This window comes from Oikopleura dioica, chromosome 2, assembly GCF_907165135.1.
Source record: "Oikopleura dioica chromosome 2, OKI2018_I68_1.0, whole genome shotgun sequence".
NCBI classification, from domain to species: domain Eukaryota; kingdom Metazoa; phylum Chordata; class Appendicularia; order Copelata; family Oikopleuridae; genus Oikopleura; species Oikopleura dioica.
Window position 1 is genome coordinate 14,610,786 of NC_137292.1, and position 24,146 is coordinate 14,634,931.

Genomic DNA, 24,146 nt, shown 5'->3' on the forward strand with positions numbered 1-24,146 from the left:
TAGTTTGCGTCCAGCACGATTTTTTTTTTTGAGGCGCGAGGTGGGCGGATCCTCTGGAGATATTTTCATAAAGAATGAGCCAGAGGAAATTTGTACCTCTCCCTGAAACAGAGGCGATGCCGGAAGTCAGAAAAGAGATTCTTTTGTTACGAGGGCCGTCTGGCTCGGGAAAGAGCACGCTAGGGACAAGGTTAAACTCCAAGTTCGCACCCTAATCTCCCATCACACCCACTTGGACTTTTGAAAAGTGGGTTTCGAAATTACCAATTTGGAAATATGATCCATCTTAGTTGTCCCGCTTTATTATCTCATAAAAATCTGATCTTCTATTCTTCTTATTTTAACCTTTCAAAAGCACGACAGTTCCAGTCCGATTTTTCACGCAAAAAGCTCCGCGTCGCACTCTTATCCGCCGATGATTTCTTCATGAAAAACGGCCAGTATTGTTGGGACCCTAAAAAGCTCTCGCTGGCGCATTCTAATTGCAGGTTTCGATTTTGATTAATAATATATTGAGTAAAGAAGGTTTTTACTAAAGAGAACGAGTGCGGCGAGCCATGGAAAATGGGCTCGATAGAATATTAGTAGATAATACAAATATGAAGGATCAAGGATATTAAACGCTCTTCAAGCAAAGGAATTATATAATTTTAAATATCCTTGTGAAAGATAATAGAAATGGTGCCATATGCAAAGCTCGCGCTGGAATTCAAGTATTTCATCAGAATTGAAGAAGTAGCCCTTCCAAAAGGCTTTAAAAATTGGTACGGGATGATTCCAGTTCTCGAGGAAAGAAATGCGCATAATGTAAATGGCGAAATTCTAAAACGGCAAATCGGCAACTTCGAGAAATGTACAGTTAGCCAGCTTGTCAAAGCAGCCAGGAACGGCTCACTATTTTAATTTCCTTCGGAAGACCCCCGTACTAATGATCAAATTCTTGAGCTTTTGCAGAAACCCAGGCGACGCGAGGTCGAATCCTCAGAGTCCACCTCCAGCCGATAGAAACAACAACCTTTCAAATCAACCCTCAACCTCAACTTCCTCAAGTCCCTCTACGACCGGTCTCTTCGGAAAAAACTACGAAAAACTCGTTTTATACTGCGAAAAAAACAAAATGCGGCTGGAAATTGACTCTCAGGAAAATAATATAACTGTGCTGAAACTTTCCTATCCAAGAGTCAAGCCCATTTTTGAACGATTGTTCAAAGGGAACTCAGTCGAAAACGCTGCAAACAACACACTCCAGCAAATTCAATAAATTCTATTCTTCAACACACAAGTGGTGGCTCAAGTACTTTTTCACGTATCCATTACACTCTCCCGGGGGCAGGGGTGGATATTTTGATATCAAACCAGTTTTTCAAAACTGTCGAATCATTTATTTCATCGTTTCAAAATTTGAAATTTCAATTGAAATTGCAGGAAAAAGCCGATGAAATGACTGAAATCTATTGAAAATGAAAAAAAAGCGTTTTCAAAAGATAAAGCTTCGTGCGGAGTTTTGAAATGAATTTGAAACTGCAATAATTGACATTTCAATCAGTTTTTCTTGTTTAGCGACTTGAAAAGAATTTGAAAAATGTAATTGAAAAAATGAATCGTTGCAAATTTGAAGAAGGCGCAGAAGGAAAAACTCAGCGCGCCTGCCATCCCTTTTTGACTCCCGCATTTCCCAAAATCCCGTATTTTTAAAATCCTAAATTTCTGAAAATCCCGTATTTCTCAAATCGCCAATTTAGGATTCTGCCGATTCAGGATGATGGGAAATGCGAGATTTTTTTTTCTTTTGAGTTAGTTGCTTCACCAAATTTTCATTTATTTATCATATAACTTTATTTTCTTGGCTTCTCCACCGCTAATCCCGGCTTCACCAACTTTCATCCCGGTTTCAAAAACTTCGATCCTCGCTTTACATACGTCAATCCTGGTGGCTCAAACATCAATTCGGGCGTCACTTTCTTCAATCCTAGCTTCTCAGATGCCAGTCCCGGCTTCTCAGTTCTCTATAATTGCTTCTTGAATATCGATCATGGCTTCTCCAAGATTAGGTTGGCGTTGGTAAAACCTAGATTGAAACTAATGAAGCCGGGATTGACGTCGAAGAACCTGGGATTGACATTAGTGAAGCTATGATTGAAGTCGGTGAAGCTAGTTTGAAAAGTCACAAATTTTGACTGAGCATGAGCACGGCTGAGCACGGAGAGCTCAAATTTTGGCCTTGAGCCTGAGCACAATTGAGCATCAGCGTGCTCAAATTTGCTGAATAGGAGCACGACTGAGCAACGGCGTGCTCAAATTTAGCTGAGCCTGAGCATGATTGAGCACCCGCCTGCTCGAATTTCGATGAGCCTGATCACGCTGAGCATGCTCAATGCTCATGCTCAGAGCATGCTCAGGCAATCTTGCCACATAAAAGAATAAATAACTCAAGTTTTCAATTAGAACCATAAATAAACTAAAAACCAAGAGAATTTAGATTTTTGAAACGATGGGTGTGGGTTGGGTTGGGGACAAAACTGAAATTGATTATCACAGTGTTCCAAGCCTTTGTCAAGCCCCAAAAATCAAGGAACGGGGCTGAGACGGCCCACGCTCAGACTTTTCAAACCCTGGCTAGGATTGAAGAAATTATTCCAATTTTCGTCGAAAGAATGGTGAGCTGAGCGAACGGCCGCGCGGTCGACCGCTCAAAATTTTTGATTTTTCTGTAAGAAGTGTTTTGAACAATTATTTCTAATAATTTCTTTTATTATTTTCTTCATTTACTCACCAAAAACACTAAAGAAAGTGTTGACTTACCGCTCAACCGCTCACTGATCTCAAGTTGAGCGAGCGGCTGAGCGGTCTTAAGAAATGACGGTAATGCTGAGCGAGCTGACGGGCCGCTCATTCCTTTACCTTTCGACAACAAACACCGACGACAATGTGTCATATATGACACATCTCCTTCACTGGCCTCTAGACTCTAGAGTCTAGAGGCAATTAAAGAAACCAAAATTAGACTCTGGAGTCTGGAACAGAATTCAAGCCTCAACTGTAACCCGAACTCGAACCTAGGGTCGGCGCCGACCATCGACCAAATCGACATTGTCGGGTGTCGGGTCGGGTTCTGGTCGGACCGACCCGACCCGACATTGAGATTTGTCGTTGGTCGGTCGATGGTCGGGTTTTTGTCGGGTCTGTGGTCGGTTTTCGCTCATTCTCGGGCATGTTTTCTGACATAAATTCACTTCTGTTATTCGATAATATTTTCATATTTTAATGTCACTAGCGCCAAACCATTTAGAATTTAGGACATTTATAAAATCGAAAGTTTCATAACCCCCATCTTTCGATTTTGAAGCTTTTTCATCATTCTCATTGGTTAAAAAAAACCGACCACCGACCCGACCAAAAGGCCGACTCGAAAAAGTCTGCTCAGCTCAGTTACCTCCGAAATAGGCCAGCTCCGCTCAGCTCAGAGAACTTTTTACTCGGGTCAGCTTAGCTCAGCTCAGCAAAAATAAAGCAAAATTTGCAACTCTGCAGATAAGGGCCCTATCTTTTTAAAAAGCATTAGCTGAGCTAAGATAGCGGAGCTGAGAGGAAAGTTTAGCTGAGCGTAGCGGAGCTGGCGAAAATTTATTTGGCCGTAGCAGAGCTGGTCAGAATTTTCTTCACTGTAGCTGAGCAAAAACTTTTTTTCCGTAGCGGAGCCGTCAGCTCCGCTATCTCCGCTACGCAAATTTGCAACTGTGGCCCCACATGTCCCAGTGTGTAGCTCAGTCTATGACGGTAATTTTGAGCGCAAGAATTCCTTGTCCCGGAAGGTCTAGGAGGTGGAAAGTTCGGGAAGGCGACCAAAAATTGGTACTTTTGAAGAAAATTTTGCTTTTTTCTATAATTTATGAGTCTCACTTCACTTTTTATACCTCTTCAACGCATTGTGTCCTCCAGTGTCCTCCAAGGCTCAGCAATTTGAAATTGATTTGAAAAATGAAAAAAGATTGAAAAATCTGTCCAGGTTTGAAAACCTTTCGCAAAATGCAAAATGAAACAGTTGAAAATTTCAAAAAAGGCTTGGCGTCATTATCATTTGAAATAAATTTGCAATTGCGAAAATGAGTTGAAAAAAGGATTATCTTTTGAAATTTCAAATCAAAAACGGTTGAAATAATGATTTGATATCAAAATATCCACCCCTGCCCGGGGGAAGCGAACTTGCCCTTGGGCCACAGTCGAGCTTCACGCTCGGGCACATTCCTAAACGAGCACTTTTCTCACAAAATTTTCCCACTTGAGCGCGTTTTCAGTGGCATATATGTTCGACTATTGTTCAGTTAATGGAGAGTGGAAGTTTTTAGAGCTACTCCAAGTAACTACTCGGATGTCGCCAAAATTCTTTTTTTTTTGTGGAACTTATCGAATACCACGGTAGTCATCATTGACAGTTTATTCAGTAATAACGTCAAAGAATGAAATTCTTATTTTTACAAGAATCAAATCCTTTAATGGAGCTCAAAAAGCATGAAGGCATAAAATTGTTAATCCTCCCTTTTATGAATCATAATCACGATTTCTACCTATTTAGCGGCGGATCAAAGCGCCGCCCCTAAACGAGGCTTCTAGGGTTTGCCTTAGAATTAAGGAGGTCACCATCGACGGTGCACCTGACGACTTATTCTAGCGCAGCTTATCAATCTCGACCATCACTTGAAAATATTTAAGCTTATCGCATCAGCAGATCGCATTTTAGGGTGCCAGTTTCGGGAAATTGCAGCAACGCAGATAACGGCACCAAGAAATTACGATTTGGGGTCGTAACTTCGAATTTCAGACAATATAAAATCATGGGAATATATTTTCCCAGCGCTGAATCGATGAAATCAAGGAAGAAAAAAAATGTATTAATTAAAAAACGAAGATATTTTTCTTTATCTAAATAAATCATTTTCTAATAAAGAAATAGCAATAGTCAAATATTATCAAATTTCCTTTGAGTCTTCAACTTTCCATGAGAGCGAGTAAATTGCTCTTGATCTGCTATTTTCTCGGTCCTTTGATGCTATTTTTATTTTGGCTCAGGCGTTGAGCTCCTATCCAGGGATTTTTTGAAGTTAATAATAAATTTCCCCTTTGTTTATAAAATCCCAGCGAAAATTAATTGACGATTTGTGAAATTACGCAAAAATTGCCCCTCCCTGTGAAGTGCAATTCGTAAAAGAAAAATAAATTTAGTCTTCCCAAGGCGACTCACGTGATTGATTGGCTGAGGATAATCTTGGAGGACGACGTTTTCTCAGATTATTATTAACTTTCGGTTGTTTATGAATCAGGTTATGATATTCTGGGAACAGAAAAGTATTAAAATATTCTCATATAAAACTAGAACTCTGATGATTCGGAATCAAAGGGCCCAATTTATCTTCATAGGCCAATATTTCCTAGATAAAATATTAGCAGAAGCTGAATACTACATAGTCCGTACTCATCAAAGTTCTGAGCAAATTCTGGGCGATTATATTTGTGTATAAAACCTGGCAGGCAATTACTGGCTATTCAATAAAGGAATTTCCACTTCTTTGAAGGTCCCATTAGTTTTATTTATATCAAAACTTGGCTCTTTCATAAATTTATGACGCAAAATTGCTTTGATGTCGCTTTCGATAAAAGAATAAATAATTTATTTATGATAATAATTCTGGAACTAACCGTCGAACTTTTTGATAAATTTCTTCGAATAAAATATATTGAGGGTTGATAAGCCGTCTATTTTCCAGTGAGTAGCTGAAGACAAAGACCAGGAAAATCGCCGCAAAGGGTCTATCTGTAGTTGGGATCTGGCGACTTTTTCGTAAAAGGTTGAATGATCCCACAGGCGGAGATAACAAACGAGCGCCAGTTGGATAAACCCTCGTTTTTGTTACGCGGCGGGTGATCAAGAAACGATTTTGAAAAAGGGGATTTTGAAAAAAGTTATTTTTATGCTTCAAATTATGAAAATCACGGTTTCTCGACCAGTCTTGTTCAAAATATATTTGATAAGGAAATATTTTTTATCAAATTTAAAGCTCATCACTCCTTGCTGGAGAAAATTAAACTCCTTGGGATCATTCTCGCGTAATTATTTTATGATTCTGTAACTAAATATAATCTTCAGTGTCTTCAGTGAGGCATGAAACAATTAAGTTTCGAAATATCTTCAGCGATTTAATCGAATATACCGTCAAGCGTTTCAGGATTAAACTCGACAAGTTAACCAATGCGTTGTTCACCTGAGGGCCACTTCCAAGAATTCGTCGATGGAGTTGAAGATGGTCGAGGAAGTTAACCTCGAGCAGCTGTGATACGCTCTCGCGATAAACGGAGAAGGGGCGCTATTCCTGAAAACTGAGGAATCAGCGCGGCCGGCGGGTGGCGCTGCCCGTTCTATATTCCCTCGTAAAATGTTGAATGTGGAAATCACTTAGCAAGTTACTCCTCCTCGCTCGGTTAATCGAGAGAAACGAATCGTGAACAAATTATAACCGCCAAGTGTGAGAACAACCCGTAACGCAGCAATGGAACGTAACAACGGACCAGTCGCAAACTGCGAAGTCAGAATCGGCGACTCGAACGCCTTCCCCTTCGCCAACTCCAACAGAGCCCACAACATCGAAGTCTCCCAAGTCAAGATTCTCGAAGCCAACCAGGCCATCCAATTCGACTGGAGCGGAAACAACAACTACACTAGAGCATACAATGACGAGAACCAACAACAGGAGTCCCAAACAGTCCCCATCAGCGGTAAGTCAAGTCAAAATTCAAAGCTACCGTACCCTTTTCCGCCCTAACACTTGTTCCCTTTGTGACCTCGGCGAGGTCACTCATTTCCCGCCCAAGAGACCCTCGTCAGAAGCACCTTGTCATCTTAGGCGAAATGCTTGAAATGCTAAAATAAGCTAAATCATCTAGCGCCATCGCTCAAAGATTCCGCGATGGAGGAAGTTAACTTGAATTGAAAATTGAATTCTTCATTTATTTCAAATTTTATTTACTAGTTGCTGTTTCTGAACCAAACAGAGGAGAGCAAAATCGACACCGACAAAGCCCGCCCAACGGCTCTGACAGTTCCGACAGTGGCTCCCGCGAAGGTAAGTCCAGAACAAAACCGCTAGCTTTCGGAAAACACCTAAATTAAGAGGATTATTCTCCTCCGATTTTCCCCCGTCAGAGTTTTTTTCCCGGCGGAGAGTCCCCATAGAAGTCAGATTTTGTGCATCGCTGCGCATCAGGACATAAACAAAGTCCCAGCTCTGTTTTTCAGAAGGAAATTCGGGCCAAGTTGATTGATAAGATTTTCGAGTTACGCTAGAATGCCCATCTAGGTTCACTAAGGGCCTGAGTTTTTTATGACCGACAAACAGAACAACAAACTTCAGCTGATGTAAATAAACAACTCGGAATAGTCCATCGGAATATCAGCTATTTTTGGACCTTCTTCAAAATATTTTTTTCGTAAAGAAAATTAATATTTTTCAAGTTCAAGTTTTAAATCGGTGGCAGTCCCTCATCTTTACGTCGTTTTTTTATTATTTAGCCGGTGAATAATGCACCCTTTTCTTCAATTCTAATGTCTCTCTCTATCAAAAAGCTGCATGAATTTGCACAGACCGCCTTTCATCTCGCCCTTTTTGATGAATCTTCAAATTCAATAAAAGTTTTTATCCTCTTCTCGCGGCCCAGTTTAACAATTTTTTATACTTTCATTTTTCACTTTTTGAAATTTTTTTCTTCAATTTTAAGCTTTTGAAATTTAGAGAAATGTAATTTTAACCTTCTTAGATTCTCTTTTTTCTAATCTTTTATTTAAGGAAATGGTGGTGTTAACCAACTCGGTGGAATGTACGTAAACGGTCGACCACTTCCGGACCCCGTTCGGCAACAAATCGTTGATATGGCCCAGCGGGGGGTCCGTCCATGCGATATCGCAAGACAACTCAGAGTCAGCCACGGATGCGTCTCCAAGATTCTCGCCAGGTAAGAACTCCCTGTTTTGTCCAGCGTAATGACTGTAATTCTGCTGGTAATCGTACATAACAATCGCTAATTAGTAATTGCGCTAACTAGGCTAATTCTGAGGCTCATTCAAAACCTTTTCTTCCTGGCTCGAGTCAATACTAAGTGCGAAAGTTTCCACGCGCAATGTCAGCCATTGTTATTGCTTTATGGAACCTAGTCCCCTTTGTCTCTTTTCTAAAGTCCTCATTTTCAGATTTTACGAAACTGGCAGCATCCGGCCGGGCGTAATTGGCGGCTCCAAGCCCAAAGTAGCCACCCCTCACGTCGTCAACAAAATCTGCGAGTACAAGCGAGCAAACCCGACAATGTTCGCCTGGGAAATTCGCGACAGGCTCCTTTCAGAAAACATCTGCAGCCAGGAAAATGTCCCAAGCGTGAGCTCGATCAACAGAATCGTGCGAAACAAGGCGGCTGAGAAGACAAAGATGATGAGTCAGATGCAAACGAGTATTCCTGCCTATCCAAATGGAATCCAGATCCCAACTCATCCCGACATCGCTTCTATCCATTTGATCAGCCCGCACCATCTCCAGCATCCTCAGATTTCAATCCAACAGAACTTCCATGTTCAGCCTGCTCCGATCACGAGTGTTCCAAGCAGAACTCATCACCAGCAAAAGGTAAAACAATCTGCCAATAGTCTGGCATGTCTTCCATGTCTTCTCTATCAAATCTAACGTTTCTCTTTAGCAAGTTCACCAAGAACAGCCCAACTACGTCCAAGTGTGCGATTTGGCCGAGCTTGGCGACATGGCTGAGCTTGCCAACTCGCCGAACTCCCTCAGTCCCACCTCCGTGGACCACTTCGCCCAAACCGCCCAGCAGCAACAAGCCAACAATATCGACGCTCAAAAGTGGAGCAAAACTCCAGACAACCTCAGTCCACCCGTCACTTTTGTCGCCAAGGCTGAAACCGAGAGCTCACGCGACCACAATGATGTCAACGCTACTCCTCTTCAACTTGAGAGTCAGCCTCATCATCAGCAAAACGGACAACAGAACGAGTCTCCTATTCGCGATCAGACTGAGCAATTTATCATGACTCTCGAGACGAAACCAGAGTCTGAGATCGCCGATGACGGAGCTATCACAGTCCATATACCTCCACCAAATGGTGAAGCATCCCCGCCACAGTACACTATCGGTAAAAAATCGAATAAAGCATCAAAGATATTAACTTTTACTTTTCAGATTTGTCTACTCCCAACAATTACTTCGCGCAAACTAGTCTTGGCTCCGTCATTCCTCAACTCATGACATGGAACACTGAGCAAGGTAGCTATTTTTAACAAAATAACGAAAAAATAATCGATCTTTTCTTTCAGAAAACGACTATGGCACCAGCTACTTTGACTACAGATTCAACCATGTCCAGCCTAAATTGGAGCGTATGACTTTACCAAGGTAAGAATCCTCAAAAAAAAGCAATAAACTAATACTTTGTTTTCAGTGAAGCTGGCCAAATTTAACTCATCGTGAGTCTAACTGTATTTAATTTATCCCCGTGGAGAAAATTCATTCAACTTCCTTCGCAACTTCTACTCAGCTCAAACGCTCACTTCTGTAAATACGAAAGCCTACTAGCCTGCAAAAACATCAAAAAAAGTATCAATTCTATTTTTTACTCGCTGTACAACGAATTTGAAATAATTTAAATAAAAAATCTTCTAAAAAGAAAAAGCGCTGTACAGTAAAAACCGCTGGTTTGGGACACCTAAAAATCCTTCTGGTTTGGGACAGTCGGGCGAATTAACGATCAAAGGCACTTTCTAGTTTGGGACACGTGGGTGGACTAGGGGTGTCCCAGACCAGCGGTTTTTATTGTATTTTACGAAAATATGAAAGTATATCTTGAATGTGAGAAGTTCACTCAGCCGTAAAGCGACAAAGATATAATTTATGATAGACGAATATAAAATTGAGTTTCTTACTGAAGTTTTACTTTATTACCCGCTTCTTACTCAGAAAGCTAGGCTCGGCAACCTGCGTAGAAAACCTGAGTCAGATTTTGAAGAGCTAAAATGAAAAGCCGCGCAGCGGCTATTTTTAAAAACGAAGCCGCAAAGCGGCTTCGCAAATATTTACATTAATCTATCAAAAATTCTGGCGAATACCCTGACTCAGGTTTTCAACACAGGTTGCCGTGCCCATTCAGAAAGATATTAAATAGGCTTAACTTTACCCACTATTGAGCATTAACTTATTGACCCTTTTTGCAGCAGAAGCATTAATAATGTAGCATCGGGACATGGCGATTTAAGCTGCTTAGATCTCATTAACTCGCCTTTTAAAAGTTTAATGTCCATCAAAATCGACCTTGTTCTACTTTCCATGTCTCAGGCAGTGATGACTGTTGCTTCGTACTGCATGCTCGCATCCGATTAATTAGCAGCAGAGAAGAGGGATTAATATTTGACCGTGCTGTCAATAATTCGAAAGCGTATTCAAAATTTATGGAGCCGAACTTGTCACACACTCGCTGACCGGCCCCCTTCTTTCTGTGCTCTGCAGATAGAGCCATCCAACCAAGAGAGTCAAGAATTCATCGAAGATGTTCGCAGCTGGTTTGATGTCTAACCGAGTGACGAAACGCTCGGGCGAGAAAAAAAGGTTTGATTTTCAGGACTTTCAATCGGACAAACGGTTTCCTATCGAGGTTCTTTCAACCTGCATTAGATTCATTCCATGATATTGAACATATTTATCGATGCGATAATATTTAGCTCGTTACGCGGGCAACTGTCTTCTCTCAAGAGAGTCTTCGTGTTCATATAGAGCAGCTATTATTATTGAAATCGAGATTCGAAATTGAAAAAATATTTTTCTCAGAGAGATGGTATTTGTAGCTACAAGAAAGGGTCTCTTTCAAATACACAGTCGAGTCTGATTCAGTGGTAATTACCTTATTCCATACTAAAATTTCTAGCATAATGAGGCTTATGTACCGGCTTATGTAAACTAAAAGAATATTATTTCCCGAATTCCCTAATGACGAGCAATTAAAAGATAATATTCATGAGAACCCTGAATCAAGATATAGGAGGCTTAGTAGAGATGCGAAAGTTATCGAAGATGAAATTAAAAAAGAGAGGTTTCGACTAGCAAATCTTTTAAAAAAATTATTTCAAAAAATCTTCTAAAAAAGACTTTCAGAAAACAGACTGGAGACATTCGGAGCAATTTCTATCTCTTTGTGAAAAAAGGAAATGTGGATCTAAAATGCGTGTCTACGATATTCGTCATTTTAGGTAAACTACCTGCGGTTCAATTAGTGCAGTTCGTTAGGGTTGATCATCGTTTGCCTGGGCACATGGACAACATGGTTCAACGGATTCGCTAAATCGCCGTATTCAACTCGCGCTGGACCTATCTTCATGGGCACGGGCTTTTTTGTCCTTCTTTGCGGATTGGCGAACTTGCTCGAAGCGAGAGATGGAAGAAATAGGCACTTCATCGTTGGCGATTGCTACATGAACGCTATTTACAACAAAGACAGGCCGAATGGGGGCGGTTTCTTGAAAATGCTGCCGTTTGTTCTGACGACGCAGCAGTCGGCATTGGACCAAGTTGATCACGACCACTTGATTAGAGAAAAGATTTATATGGACAGCCCAAAGGAATCAATGAAGACTAAGAAGGCCAAGTCAGGTTGGATTAACCTAGTCACATCAGATTTCGGTCGATTAGCAGTAAAAAAAACTGAGAATACTTTAGACCACCACAAAACGATAGAATGGGCGGATAAGCACTGCCAAAAATGCATGGAGCAGAGTAAATACGCCGAAGAAAAAGGTTTGCGGAATTTTCCTCTATGATTTCACTGTTTTTAGGAAATGCGGGTATCTTACGATTGCGAACACTCGATAAAGACGAACCTAATTCTCCTGCTTCTGTTAAAGATTTTACTATTAGCACGACAATTGAATAAATAAGCTTGTTATCTTACTATTATTAGGCTCAATTAATGAACTCTCGGTAAAAAATGTCGGTTAGCGATCGTAATCGGGCGCCAGACAGATTTTTTTCAGCATTTGAAAAATAACCGGTTTTGCGCCATCTTCGAGCATAAAAACCGACCGTCAACAACACTTTTTCCCAGTCCAAAAAGAGCAATAGCGCGAGTTAAAGCCTTTTGAATTTAAAAAATTGAGATGAGCAAAGCAAAGTCACCGACTCAGGTAAGGAAGTTTAAGTTGAAGAAGAGATGAGGCTTGAGTTCTTGAGAAAAAGGTTGATAAGCTAGCATTTAGGATCTGAGCAATTATAAGCGTTGCGAGAAAGTAGGCGAGGGTACGTACGGAATCGTCTACAAGGCAAAGTACAAGCCCACTGACGAGTTCGTCGCGCTGAAAAAGATCCGTCTCGAGGGGGAGGAAGACGGCATTCCGCCAACGAGTCTGCGCGAGATTTGCGCGCTCAAGGAACTCGCCCATCCCAACATCGTCAAGCTGGTCGACGTGATCCTCGAGAAGACGAGAGTCTACCTGGTGTTTGAATTCCTCTACATGGACTTGAAAAAATACATTGACAACCAGAAAGAGGAAAGCAGCCGGATAGACAAGTCGCTCACGATGAGCTACTCCTACCAGCTATGTCAGGTACTAAAGATCCACTTTAGAAGCATTCTTACTCAATTTTCTTCAAGGCTCTTGAGTTCTGCCATGCGCGGAGAATAGTCCACCGGGACCTCAAGCCTCAGAACCTGCTGATCGACAAGCAAGGGCTGATCAAAATCGCCGATTTCGGGCTGGCGCGCGCATACAAAATCCCGTTGCGCCAGTTGACCCACGAAGTTGTGACGATGTGGTACCGCGCGCCAGAGATTCTGCTTGGAAAGGAGGTCTACTCCACTCCGGTGGATTGCTGGTCCTTGGGAGCTATCATCGGTGAAATGCTAACGAACGTTGCCGTGTTCCCGGGCGACTCTGAAATCGACCAGCTTTTCAAGATATTCAGAGTTCTCGGGACACCGAATGAGTCCATCTGGCCGGGAGTCACTGATCTTCAAGGTGAATACTAAAATAATGAGAATTATTTAATGTTCATTTTCAGAATTCAACTTGAACTTCCCGATCTTCCCGAAAGGCGAAATTCCGAATCCAGATCGCTTCGACTTGCCCTCCAAAGCATTAGATCTGGTGCTGAAGATGCTCGTCTACGACCCAAAGAAACGGTTGACTGCGACTGGCGCACTCCGTCATCCCTTCTTTGAAAAGTAATCAGTTCAATAATTCTGATTCGAGTTCAGATAATATTTCAGGCTGGACAAGACGATCTTCCCTGGATATCATTGTCCAGCAGTTCCTCCTTTTGACGAAAAGGCTTCGAAGGCAAATGCTATCAGAGGTCTTGAAATCGTCAAATCATGAAGAACCAACATCACCAATTTCATCATCATCACGAATACCACACTACAAATCTCTTCATCTCCACACTTCTTAAATTCTGTAAATAATAACTCAATTTTCCACTGCTCACAATTTCATAACAACAATACACAACAAGATTCATTCAAATACTTTTGTATCTTTTTAATTAGATTTGAAAGATATCAACACGGCTTCGCGGAACAACCGGTCTTATCTATTTTAAAAGTCTACCGAACCCGGTACCCGGCTTTCCTTAGAGGCCTTTCAGACCCTGACACAGCTTGCCGAGCCCAGCAGGCGGAGTTGTTGTTGTGAAGCTTGGGTAGCGCTCCCGGTTCGAGCCGAGTGGTCGGTGCTGGCTCGGGAGACTCTCCGACGTTGGTCGGCACGGGCATGATGAAAAAAGCGTAGTCACGAACCCGTGCCACCCACTGACGAATCAGATGTCAATCACGGACACCTTTGCCTTCGAGATTTGATTTTCTCCACTTCGAGAATTGCCGTACTCACTGCAGAGAATTTCAAGATTTTCTCCTGAAGCGAAAATAAAGAGAAACATTTGAAAACTCCTTCTGAAAACTGCCTCTCTTCGAACAGTTACTGTTTGATACAGTCTTTTTCTTTTTGTAAAAATTTTCAAGAAGGATAATTTTTCAGATAAATAAGGACTCGGACACCATGGCGGAAAAGCAACCTCCTCGTGGGCGAGGTCGAGGCCGTCGAGGGCCGACAACTCAAATCCCTCAACCTCCAGCAGCGGAAAGCACCTCCTCTGACGAAGGAATCTCATCTCAGCCGGCCCCACAGCAGAGGCCTGCCGCTACTTCAACCTCAAGCTCGAGCGGTCCTCCGAGAGCTGGACGCGCTTCATCACGTGGTCCTGGACGTATCGCCGGCCGCGGTGCGTCACGTGGACGAGGACGAACCGCTGCTATGGCAAAGAGTGCCACAGAAACCAAAAAGGAAGCTGAGGACTCTACATATGCCGCTTCCAGCGGTTCTCAGCTGATTCCTCAGACCAACACGAAATCTTCCACCTCTGACGAACAGGTTCCTCACGCTCAAGGAATGACCCCTCAAGACCACCATGTCTATCTCGCCCGCCGCCCAGGTTATGGAGTGAACTCTGTAGCGAAGCTCGACGTCGCCTGCAATTTTTACAAGTGCAAGGGATCACCGTAAGTCCTGAAATTGACTAACTCGTCTGTTATCTCCCTTTAGACCCAAGAAAATCTACCTCTATCGGCTCCGTTCTGAACTCACTGAGGAGCGTGACGGAGCAAGAGCTCCAATTTTGGACTACGAACGAGCTATGGAGTTCTTCGGGATATTCGAAAAGGTGTTCTTCGATCAAAGTTCCAGCTCTTCTTCTGACTCTCTTGAATCCACCTCTACTGACGAAGTGCGCCCAAGCACTGGACCTGTGGCCTATTACGATGGCAAGACGCTCTTCTACTCAAATGTAGACAATTTAGCACAGATTCAGGTACAATATAGAAATCGTATTCGTCCACAAGTTAAAATGTAATTTAAGGAAAGCATTGATTACGACGTCGACTATCCCAGTTGCCGATCGATCCGGGATAAAGAAAAACCATTTCCAGTTACCGTCACCAAACTGAAGGTGCTTTCCGATATTGTCGAAATCTTCCGACAACGACAAGGGCAGCAAATGGACCCGATCCTTTTGCAGTACTTTGAGGTGCTTTTGAAGCATTCGCTTTACCGAAAGGTAAGAGTAGTTTGACTTTTCTCTTCCTTGATTTCATTTCTAGCACTACACCCGAGTCGGCACATCATTTTACATGCTCAACCAAAACATCCGACCGCTCAACTGCGTAATTCCTGCGAAAGAAGTCTTCACAGGTTTTCACCTTCAGATGAAGCACATCTCTTCTGGCTTGGCGATCCAAGTGAAGGACAAGTGCGGCGTCTTCTACAAAAGCATGCCGCTTCATCAGTTCCTCGTGAGTGCCACACTATGAGCTTATGAAAATTAAGAAACTTTTTCAGTGCGATTATTGGAACAGCGAGGATCCACTCTACCCTGAGTTCTGGAGGAACTCCTACAATCTGGTCGAGTCCAACAAGATCGTCAGGAAATTGAAGGTCAACATTGTCTCCAAGACCGGCTCCAATGGCAGAACCAAGGTCATCAAGGAATTGACCGATCAAAGTGCAGCGAACCTCTGCTTTGAAGATCAAAATGGCCGAAAGATGAATGTGGCAGATTACTTCATGAAGAAAGGGGAGGTTCTCAACCACCCCCAACTTCCATGTGTTTCCACGGGCAACAAGCACTACCCTGAGTATTACCCGATGGAATGCTGCCACGTGGTTGCAAGACAACCAGTGAAAGGTTGGTTAAATGAATTGATTTCTTTTTTATATCTTTTCCGAGAAAATATTTCAATTAACAAATTCTTTAGGACTCTTGGATCCAAACGCCATCTCGGCATTGATCCGCGTTGCTGCCAAGCCTGCTCCTGAGACCTTCAACGCAATCAAACAGAACATGCATACGGCGATGCAGGCAATTGGAGAAGATATGCAGAATATCGACATGAGCGTCGACAAAAGCATGGTCAAAACGCCTGCACGAGTTCTTCAAGCTCCAGACATGCACTATGGCAATGGGAAGCAACATCCAAATAATGGAACGTGGCACCCTAGAAGTTTCATCACTCCGAAGAAGATCGACAATTGGGGCGCCTGCATTATCTCCCGCCGCGGTCATCGAGGAGGGCAGGACACCGTTCGTAGAGCCATCGATGTTCTCTATAACGCTGGACAAAAACTCGGCATGGAAGTGAACTTCCTCGCCGATCGGTCTATGCCGTACGAACTCCAGCCTCATCAATTGGACGAGTTCTTGAAGCACTGCTCTGATAGCAAGTACGAGCTAGTCCTTGTTGTTCTCGACGGCAAGAACACGGAAGAATACGCTCAAGCGAAATTCCTCGCCGAGCGAAAATACCCTGGTCTTCTGACGCAGTGTGCACAAATGAAGACCCTTCAGCGCATCAATGAGCAAAGCGCGACGATGATCCTTATGAAGATCAACGCGAAGCTCAACGGTCAGAACGCTGAATGCGATTTGACGCTGGCGAATCCGACGGGCGGTGTTTTGTTTACCCACGACCACCCGGTCCTTGTTCAAGGTAAACTTTTTTCTTTCTTTGCAGTCGAAATAATCTTGTTCTCAGGTCTCGAAATGAGCGTCCTCCCTGGCCAGGAATCTTTGGTCGGTATGGCTTCTTCTTACGACCAGAACGCATCGATGTACACGATGCAATCTCGAATGACGAGCAGCAACGCTCACTGTCTTGAATTGTTCGATATGCAAGTACAGAGCATCAAGACCTACTACAAGATGACCGGCAGGAAGCCCAAGTCGATCATCTTCTTTCGCCCGGGTGTGAACGAACACCAAATCAGCTCGACCGCCGGTTATGAGTGCACCAAGATTCGAGAAGCTTGCGAAACTCTCGAAGATAACTACCGGTACGTTCATTTTCTTTTATTTCAGTATCCTATTCTATGTTAGGCCGAAGATCACCTACATCATGGCCACCAAGATGCACGCGACCCGATTCTGCGCAATGGACAAGATGTACCAGATCGGCAAGTCCCAAAATGTGCCTGCTGGTACTATCGTTGACACCGACATTGTCGATGTTGAGAAGTGGGACTTCTACTTGACATCGAGCCAGGGAATTCAAGGTTATTTCAATTACTTCATCTACTGATTAATAAAAAATATAGGAACATCGATCCCAACAAAATACACGATCTGCGTTGATGACAACAAGCTCACCGCAGATTCAGCAGAGGCGCTTTGCTATTATCTCTGCCACGGGTTCGTCCGATGCAACCGTGCGATTTCCATGCCAAACTGCATGAAATACGCCAAGCTCGCCGCCGACCGTGGTCGAAACCACTTGAAGGGCGCTGCCTACGCCATCGAGCGGGTATGATTTTCCTCAATGATTACTGATTCAATTACAAAACATTTAGGACGTCCTTAACGAGGCGAAGAAAGATGAGATTCTGAATCTCAAATATGTCGTCGATTGCAGCGGTGAAGCTCAGGCGGCAAGAGTCGTCAATCCTCTGTACAGGCGAATGTTCTTTACATAAAGAACAAGCTTTCTCCTCCCTGCCTGATTTCGTGCTGCCTTTTGGAAGAAGACTTCTTCTGAATCCGCCCTGATTTTAATACCCCTCCCTCGTGAAAAAGTTCCCCTCCAAAAGTTCAGACCTGAAAAATAAACTTACTTGTGACCATGAACAAAGTTTCGTATGATTTTTGCAGACTTACCAACTTTATCAACCTAAAACTTGACGAAGAAATGGCTCAAAGACACAGGTTATCATCACGCTTTTTCAGTAGTTAAGAACGCGTGTGCTTCTCATAATCCCTTTTAGAATATGGCTTATCTCTGTGAAAACTGGACGACTCTTTAGATAAGACAGTCGCTTCCATTATGCGCGAGAGGAAATCTGGCATCGTGACTCGTCGGCCAAGTACCTCCTATTATGTAAGAGGCGCAAGCCACAGCGACCGAAAACACTTGAAATTATTATTTAGCGCATATTGACAGTTGTCATTCGGGTTGCTTTTGTTTTTTCTGCTTTTTTACAGGAAAAAATTTCAAATATCGATCTGATCAACTATTATTCGCAGGAGTCTTATACAATTTCCGATACGAATTTACAATGTCAATCTTTTAGAATCTCCAAAAAGGATCCTCCAAAAAAGCCTATCGCGATGTCAATCAATTTTGAACATGTAGAATTTTTTGAAAATTTTCACGAGGATGCCTTGATATTACGCCTCGGAAGTATTTATCGCTCAGTTGCGGTCGACAGTGGGGATATTTCTCGACCACTCTGGCGTGTGTTTAATCTTTCAATTAGCGACTTGTAGCGGACGTGTTTAGAGGTGGATATCATCTCCTGTGCCAAAGTGTCGACTTATCTACCAGTGTTGGAAAAATGTTATCGGCCAATCATCTTGGTGGCACCGTTTAGAACATCAAAAGACGCCGGATTGACAAAACTCGACCATCAAAAACCTCTAGAAAGGGCCCTTGCAACGTTCGGTAAATAAGGGAAGTTTCCTTGCATCTGAAAATAAGGCAACTGGTCTTGCTTTCAAGCTCAGATTCATTTGATTTCGAGCATTTTTTTACCTTTGACTCAAAGAGTTAGGGCTAGGGTTATGGTTCAAAGGCTTTGGGTTTTAATTTTAATCAATCGACGAAGTATATTTTTAGTATCCAAATGTCGGAAATATTTCCGCCAAAAGCAGCGAAGCTTTTTACACCATCCCTCGGAAAGCAAAGGGCTACGACGCTGAGGAATGAGGATGAGTCTTGGGAAGCGCGCGGCTCACTCGTCTCAAGAGCTGCTCAAATCATGTGGAAACAACAGGGGCGCATGGGGGTAAAAGCATAATGCTCCGAACTCCATCCGCCAGAGGGCGCTCGAAAAAAGAGGTGGAAGAGCGGAAAAGACGCTGAAGAGCGCTCTTTGCAAGGAGCCGGAGGAGAGTGCGCTGAGGAGCGCCGAGGGAGAACCTCCGGAGAGTACACACCGGGTGAGCAAGTACGGAAGGGAGCGCGAAGCCAACTCATCCCAGCGTGAAGTGTGTCAATCTCTGTTCAAACACCGCTATCATTTCTGATCGCGTAGTACCCCCTGAATGAGCTTAATTTCGCTAAACTGATTTTTCACGCTCTTTTTTTTGAAATTATTTATATGCTAAAACATCTTTTTTAGAGTGAAATTAGTGCGCTGAATCTAAATAAAGGGTCAAAAACACTAAATTTTGATGATAAATTTAAAAAACATAACTCTCAGGCTCAGGGTGGCACAACTTGTCGAATTTAAGTTTGATAATTAAAGTTTAATTATTAAACCTTTCATTTAAAATTTATTGAATAGGGGCATGAGATTTTGGGTCTCATTTTTAAGGGGTTCACCAATCTAGGAACACTTATCATCGATCACAAAATGAAGGAAATTGAATTATGTTCGGTTAAAAATTTGGCTTTCACTTCTAAAAATCTCCTTGACTTCAGCGGGAAGGGCCTTTGCTCCTATTTTATACGCTTGTTTTCCTCATGAATTTTTAATTTCCAATTGGAATTGGATTGGAAAATATGAGGAATTTCTTTGACCCGGCGTCTTCGGGAATAAGGTCAACGTTTTCTTTCAATTCCGTAAAATCCATTTTCTGCTCGAAAAGAGCTTTCTTCTGATATATATATGCCCAAAGAAACAACGCCATCATTCTTACTCGCCTCTAGAATTGATAATAAAGTTGATACTGGCATGGGTAGAACAAAAATATCCCCTCCGCCCCTGCTATGCTCACTCCCAGGTGTTACGTTCGAGTAGCGTATTGAGGGCTTATCGCCAACTCATCAGCTCTCCCTGGACTCGCAATGTTCGGAGGATTCAGAGTCCTCCGCGCACCTTGCGCCCTCATGCGAGAAGAGTTCGGAGCATTGTGCTCGACATCCGGCGCATGGCATGTTTGAAATTTATATTTGGACTCGACACGCGTCAGAAGTGATTGATTTTCCCACTTATGGGGAATTTTTGGGGATGAGAATGAGCCCTTTGTAGATTTTACTCTCAAGGTCGGGATTGATTGAGTGTTTCGTTTTAGCGCTATTTTCTTGGGGTCCATCTTGGAAGATCTTCTATTGAGTCCGTGATTTTATCCGAGTGACAGATATTAGCTTTTAGAGGGTTGAACTATTTCTTCAGTCATCGTTAGGCTTACCGGACTAAATTTCGACCCATTTTTCTAATAAAGCTGAGGGGTCATATGATGCAGTTTTAGAAAGCCCAGAAGCTGGGCTTTCATTTGGGCACCATATCAAGGGGTCTTGGTCATGCCCGCAAGGCAATTTATTGGACCTGAAGTTCCAAAATCGGCACTAGAACTCTTCTAACTATTTTTCGAAAGCGGGCCGGCCTCGAGAGCCGTCAAGACTCATATATTTAGAAAGCTCAGGCTCTGAGCTTTCAGTAGAGCCGCAGAAATCTTAGTGCAAAGCCGTCTTTGGCCACCTAGGGGCGCTAGAAGTTCATTAGTTGAAACCGGAAGTTCTGGAAAACTCGGTTTTAGAGCCCTAAACTCTTTTATTTTGTTTATAAAACATATATTTACAATAATTGAGGCTATAAAAAGCTAGGAAACCGCAGACAGACCGGATGGTCAACCAGGTGGTTGATCGCGGTTCAACTCTAGAAATCTTCTGAAACATGACAATATGGGTATTTTTCGACGAGAAATCAAATAAAAATTGAAATGGAAGATGAATTGCGGCCGAGCCACGCAATTGACCTCCCGGTTAAGAACTCTTAATCAGAGTTTACCCGAATTTCCGGTTTCTCACCCAGCTTCTAGCACCCCCAAGTGGCCAAAAACAACTTTGCACTAAGATTTCTGGGGCTCTTCTGAAAGCTCAGAGCCTGAGCTTTCTAAATATATGAGTCTTGACGGTTCTCGAGGCCGGCCCGCCTTCGAAAAAATAGTTAGAAGAGATCTAGTGCCTATTTTGGAACCTCATGTCCCATGAATTGCCTTACGGGCATGACCTTGACCCCTTGATACGGTGCCCAAATGAAAGCCCAGCTTCTGGGCTTTCTAAAACTGTATCATGTGACCCCTCAACTAAGCTAGAAAAATGGGCTGAATTTAGTCCGGTAAGCCTAGTCATCGTTCTTTCAGTGAGTCAAAAGTGAGGGCTAGTTCCGTTTTGTGGTCGAATTGCGTTTAATTTAGAAGTCAATGATCTATTCAAGCTCGTTTCGGTAATCAGTTATGAAAATTGGCGAGGCGCCCCTTCACTTCTCTTTTTCCTTTTTCCTTATTTTGCCATTTAATTACGCAACCACTTCTTAATGCGGCCAGATAAGCGTTCTAAAGCAAGAAATAAATTTCAGATATTTTACTCCATGAATATTGCGAGGGAGGCTTTTGCTGGCATAATTTGTACCTAAAATACCCCGATGAATGTTTCTGCCTCTGTCAGGGACGCGACATGACGGTGATCTTGGAAATGGCAATGATTTCTAATGCAGACGAGGAAAAAGTCAATCCCGCGATTGCTTCCCACTCCAGTAAAGATTTCACACTTTCAGTAACAAAAATAAGAACAAGAAGCATTCTAATTGAAACTAAAGCCATTATCAAATAGCTGTCGTGTTTTGTAATAAGAGCAGCTGAGTTGAGATATCCTCCGCATAAGAAACTTCGAGCACCCGAAACTTTATCATTGTGGTTTAGTCGCTCTTTGCTTAATGATGAGAAATCATGAGAAAATTAAAATGAAAGAAGTTTAAATAAAACTTTTGCATAAAAGTCTTGATTGCCCAAAATGAATTTTCTGAGGCTCGTCTGGCTTCCGGTTAAATTTGGATGCGCCAAAATACCAATTTGCGTTGTCCTTTGGCTTTTTCTCTCCATTGGAAAGCACCAAAACTTCCGGAAACGTGCCACAGTATTACGCAAAAGAAGCTTCTAACTTTGTTCATCCTTGAAAACACTGTTAGCCGAATAGAATGCCAACTTGCTATCTCGAAATTGCTATTTCGAAACTCCTTATGAAACTTCCTCTAAAGATTCTCCCTTTGTAAGTTCCAAATGAACTCCGGGCTCGGCAGGCTATGTAGAAAACCTGAGTCAGGGTATAAAGAGCTTAAATGAAAAGCCGCGTAGCGTTTTAAACGAAGCCGCAAAGCAGCTTCGCAAAATTACCTTTTCACTCAATGTGAAAATTCTAGCGAAGCTGCTTGGCGGCTTCATTTTTACGCGGCTTTTCAATTTAGCTCTTTAGACCCTGACTCAGGTTTTCTACACAGGTTGCCGAGCCCAGGCCATACGAATCATATGATACGATTTCAACGAGAACTGCTTATTCAAATAGAACCCCCACCCGGTCTTGTAGAAATGTCTAAAAGCCCCACTTCCTTGACAAGTGTAGAAAACTGGCTTTAGGTTCCATATCAATAGAACCTTTTCACTCCTCGAGCTCGCTTCTATCAAATAATCGCCGCTAATTAGCATTTACTGGTAAAATTTATGCAACTACGTGGTCGCCGGGCTAATTTTTCGGACTGTTTAGGAACCAGCGGGGCGGTTCAAGGTTAGAGGATCCATCCCCCGGATTTCCGCTCAGCCAAAAGATAACAAAAGAGCAATCCGGAAGTTCAATTTCAAAGCGTTACAAATTCGTTATTTTTTATCATTCGCGAAAGAATTTTAACGATAAACATGGAAAAACTCGGCTCAACAACCAGTGTAGAAAACCTAAGTCAGGTTTTAAATTTCTAAAATGAAAAGCCGCGTAGCGGCTTTTAAACGAAGCCGCAAAGCGGCTTCGCTAATATTTTAAAATAGATAAGAGTAATCGTGCTGCGAAGCCGCTTCGCGGCTTCGTTTTGAAAAAGCCGCTACGCGGCTTTTCATTTTAGCTCTTCAAACGCTGAATCAGGTTTTCTACACAGGTCGCCGTGCCCAGTGGAAAATAGCTTGATTCAAAGCTGGAAGTTTTTCATTTTCTGTTTTATCATTTATTTTTGGAGTTTGATATAATTTCCTGAAAGCAGCTCTTCGATTTTCCCATCAATCGAGCAGCAGGTGTTTGTTAATGATTTCTATTATATTGTTTTGGCTTTTGGTGACTTGCGGTGACGGTTATCAGGCGGAAGTCTGGTTCAGCTCGTTATTCTACTCTCAAAATAATCATTTCTGTGACGGGACGAGCCTTCCGGTTGCTAATCAGCCCTTGTCAGTCCAAATCTCAGCCCCACGCTATAGACACAACGTAGAGGGCTAAAAGGCAAACTTAATTATGAAATGGCCACCATTCGTGCATATGACAGCTTCCTACCTTCTAAAAAGCCAAACAAAGTTTAGACAACTCTATTTGAAACGCTAGAAAAAGATTACGCTTGCAGAATATCCTTGAATTCAAGTTTTCAGGATGCAAAGCGGAGCCCTTTTTTGATCTATAAAACTCAAAACTCGGCTCGAAAAACTGTAGAAATCCTGAGTCAGGGTCTTGAGAGCGAAGCGGCTTTCCTAAAAGCTCTTTTCGGACCCTGACTCAGGTTTTCTACACAGTTTTTCGAGTCCAGGCTCAGGATCTTTGAGTTATTTCATTACCATTTTGGTTAGGTTTAATATTTACAAAAGCTGTCCTAAAGTGTACGAGCAAAGTACAGAACGCCTCATTTTTGACATTTGGAGTTTATTTATTCAACCTCCAAGTTCTATTTTCATTTTCTCGCGCGACGTTCCGATTATTTACGAGCCGCGCCAATGGTTATTCCCTGGCCAAAACAAGAGAATTTAATTGAAATAAAGCGATTTACGAGAATTAATTATTACGCTTCGTTATTATTGTTCATTTAACACTACTAAAGTTGTAAAATCGAGCAATGCTTTTCTCACACTTTTTCAATCAAAATAAAACTCGACCTAAGTTCCCAGAATAGCTGCTTTCTGGAGGATGTTTTTATGGAGCTACTTCTAGTACCGTTCTCGCGGCCTGGGCTCGGCAGCCTGTGAAGGAAACCTGAGTTAGGGCCAGAAAGAGCTGAAATGAAAAGCCGCGCAGCGGCTTTTATAAAAATGAAGCCGCGAAGTGGCTTCACCAGAATTTTTCGAGACTGTAATTGTAATAGTTGCGAAGCCGCATCGGGGCTTTT

General features: G+C 42.6%; 3 protein-coding genes across 3 annotated transcripts; all 3 read left to right on the forward strand.

The window, feature by feature from the left end:
• The first annotated feature begins 6,460 nt into the window (after positions 1 to 6,460).
• On the forward strand, positions 6,461 to 9,693 carry LOC145700570 (uncharacterized). Its single transcript, XM_081777862.1, has 8 exons — positions 6,461 to 6,768; positions 7,023 to 7,115; positions 7,836 to 8,001; positions 8,237 to 8,663; positions 8,734 to 9,187; positions 9,235 to 9,318; positions 9,369 to 9,447; positions 9,494 to 9,693. The coding sequence occupies exons 1-8, from the start codon at positions 6,543 to 6,545 to the stop codon at positions 9,510 to 9,512; spliced, it is 1,548 nt and encodes a 515-aa protein (XP_081633988.1). The 5' UTR covers positions 6,461 to 6,542; the 3' UTR covers positions 9,513 to 9,693.
• Positions 9,694 to 12,086: 2,393 nt separating this feature from the next.
• Positions 12,087 to 13,542, forward strand: LOC145700574 (cyclin-dependent kinase 1-like). Its single transcript, XM_081777868.1, has 5 exons — positions 12,087 to 12,221; positions 12,294 to 12,641; positions 12,689 to 13,052; positions 13,096 to 13,258; positions 13,304 to 13,542. The coding sequence occupies exons 1-5, from the start codon at positions 12,195 to 12,197 to the stop codon at positions 13,410 to 13,412; spliced, it is 1,011 nt and encodes a 336-aa protein (XP_081633994.1). The 5' UTR covers positions 12,087 to 12,194; the 3' UTR covers positions 13,413 to 13,542.
• A 521-nt stretch (positions 13,543 to 14,063) lies between these two features.
• LOC145698933 (protein argonaute-4-like) lies at positions 14,064 to 17,693 on the forward strand. The gene is made up of 10 exons (XM_081776172.1): positions 14,064 to 14,590; positions 14,634 to 14,898; positions 14,947 to 15,144; positions 15,188 to 15,379; positions 15,426 to 15,771; positions 15,842 to 16,573; positions 16,619 to 16,916; positions 16,960 to 17,135; positions 17,178 to 17,383; positions 17,430 to 17,693. The coding sequence occupies exons 1-10, from the start codon at positions 14,091 to 14,093 to the stop codon at positions 17,550 to 17,552; spliced, it is 3,036 nt and encodes a 1,011-aa protein (XP_081632298.1). The 5' UTR covers positions 14,064 to 14,090; the 3' UTR covers positions 17,553 to 17,693.
• The last annotated feature ends 6,453 nt before the right edge of the window (positions 17,694 to 24,146 follow it).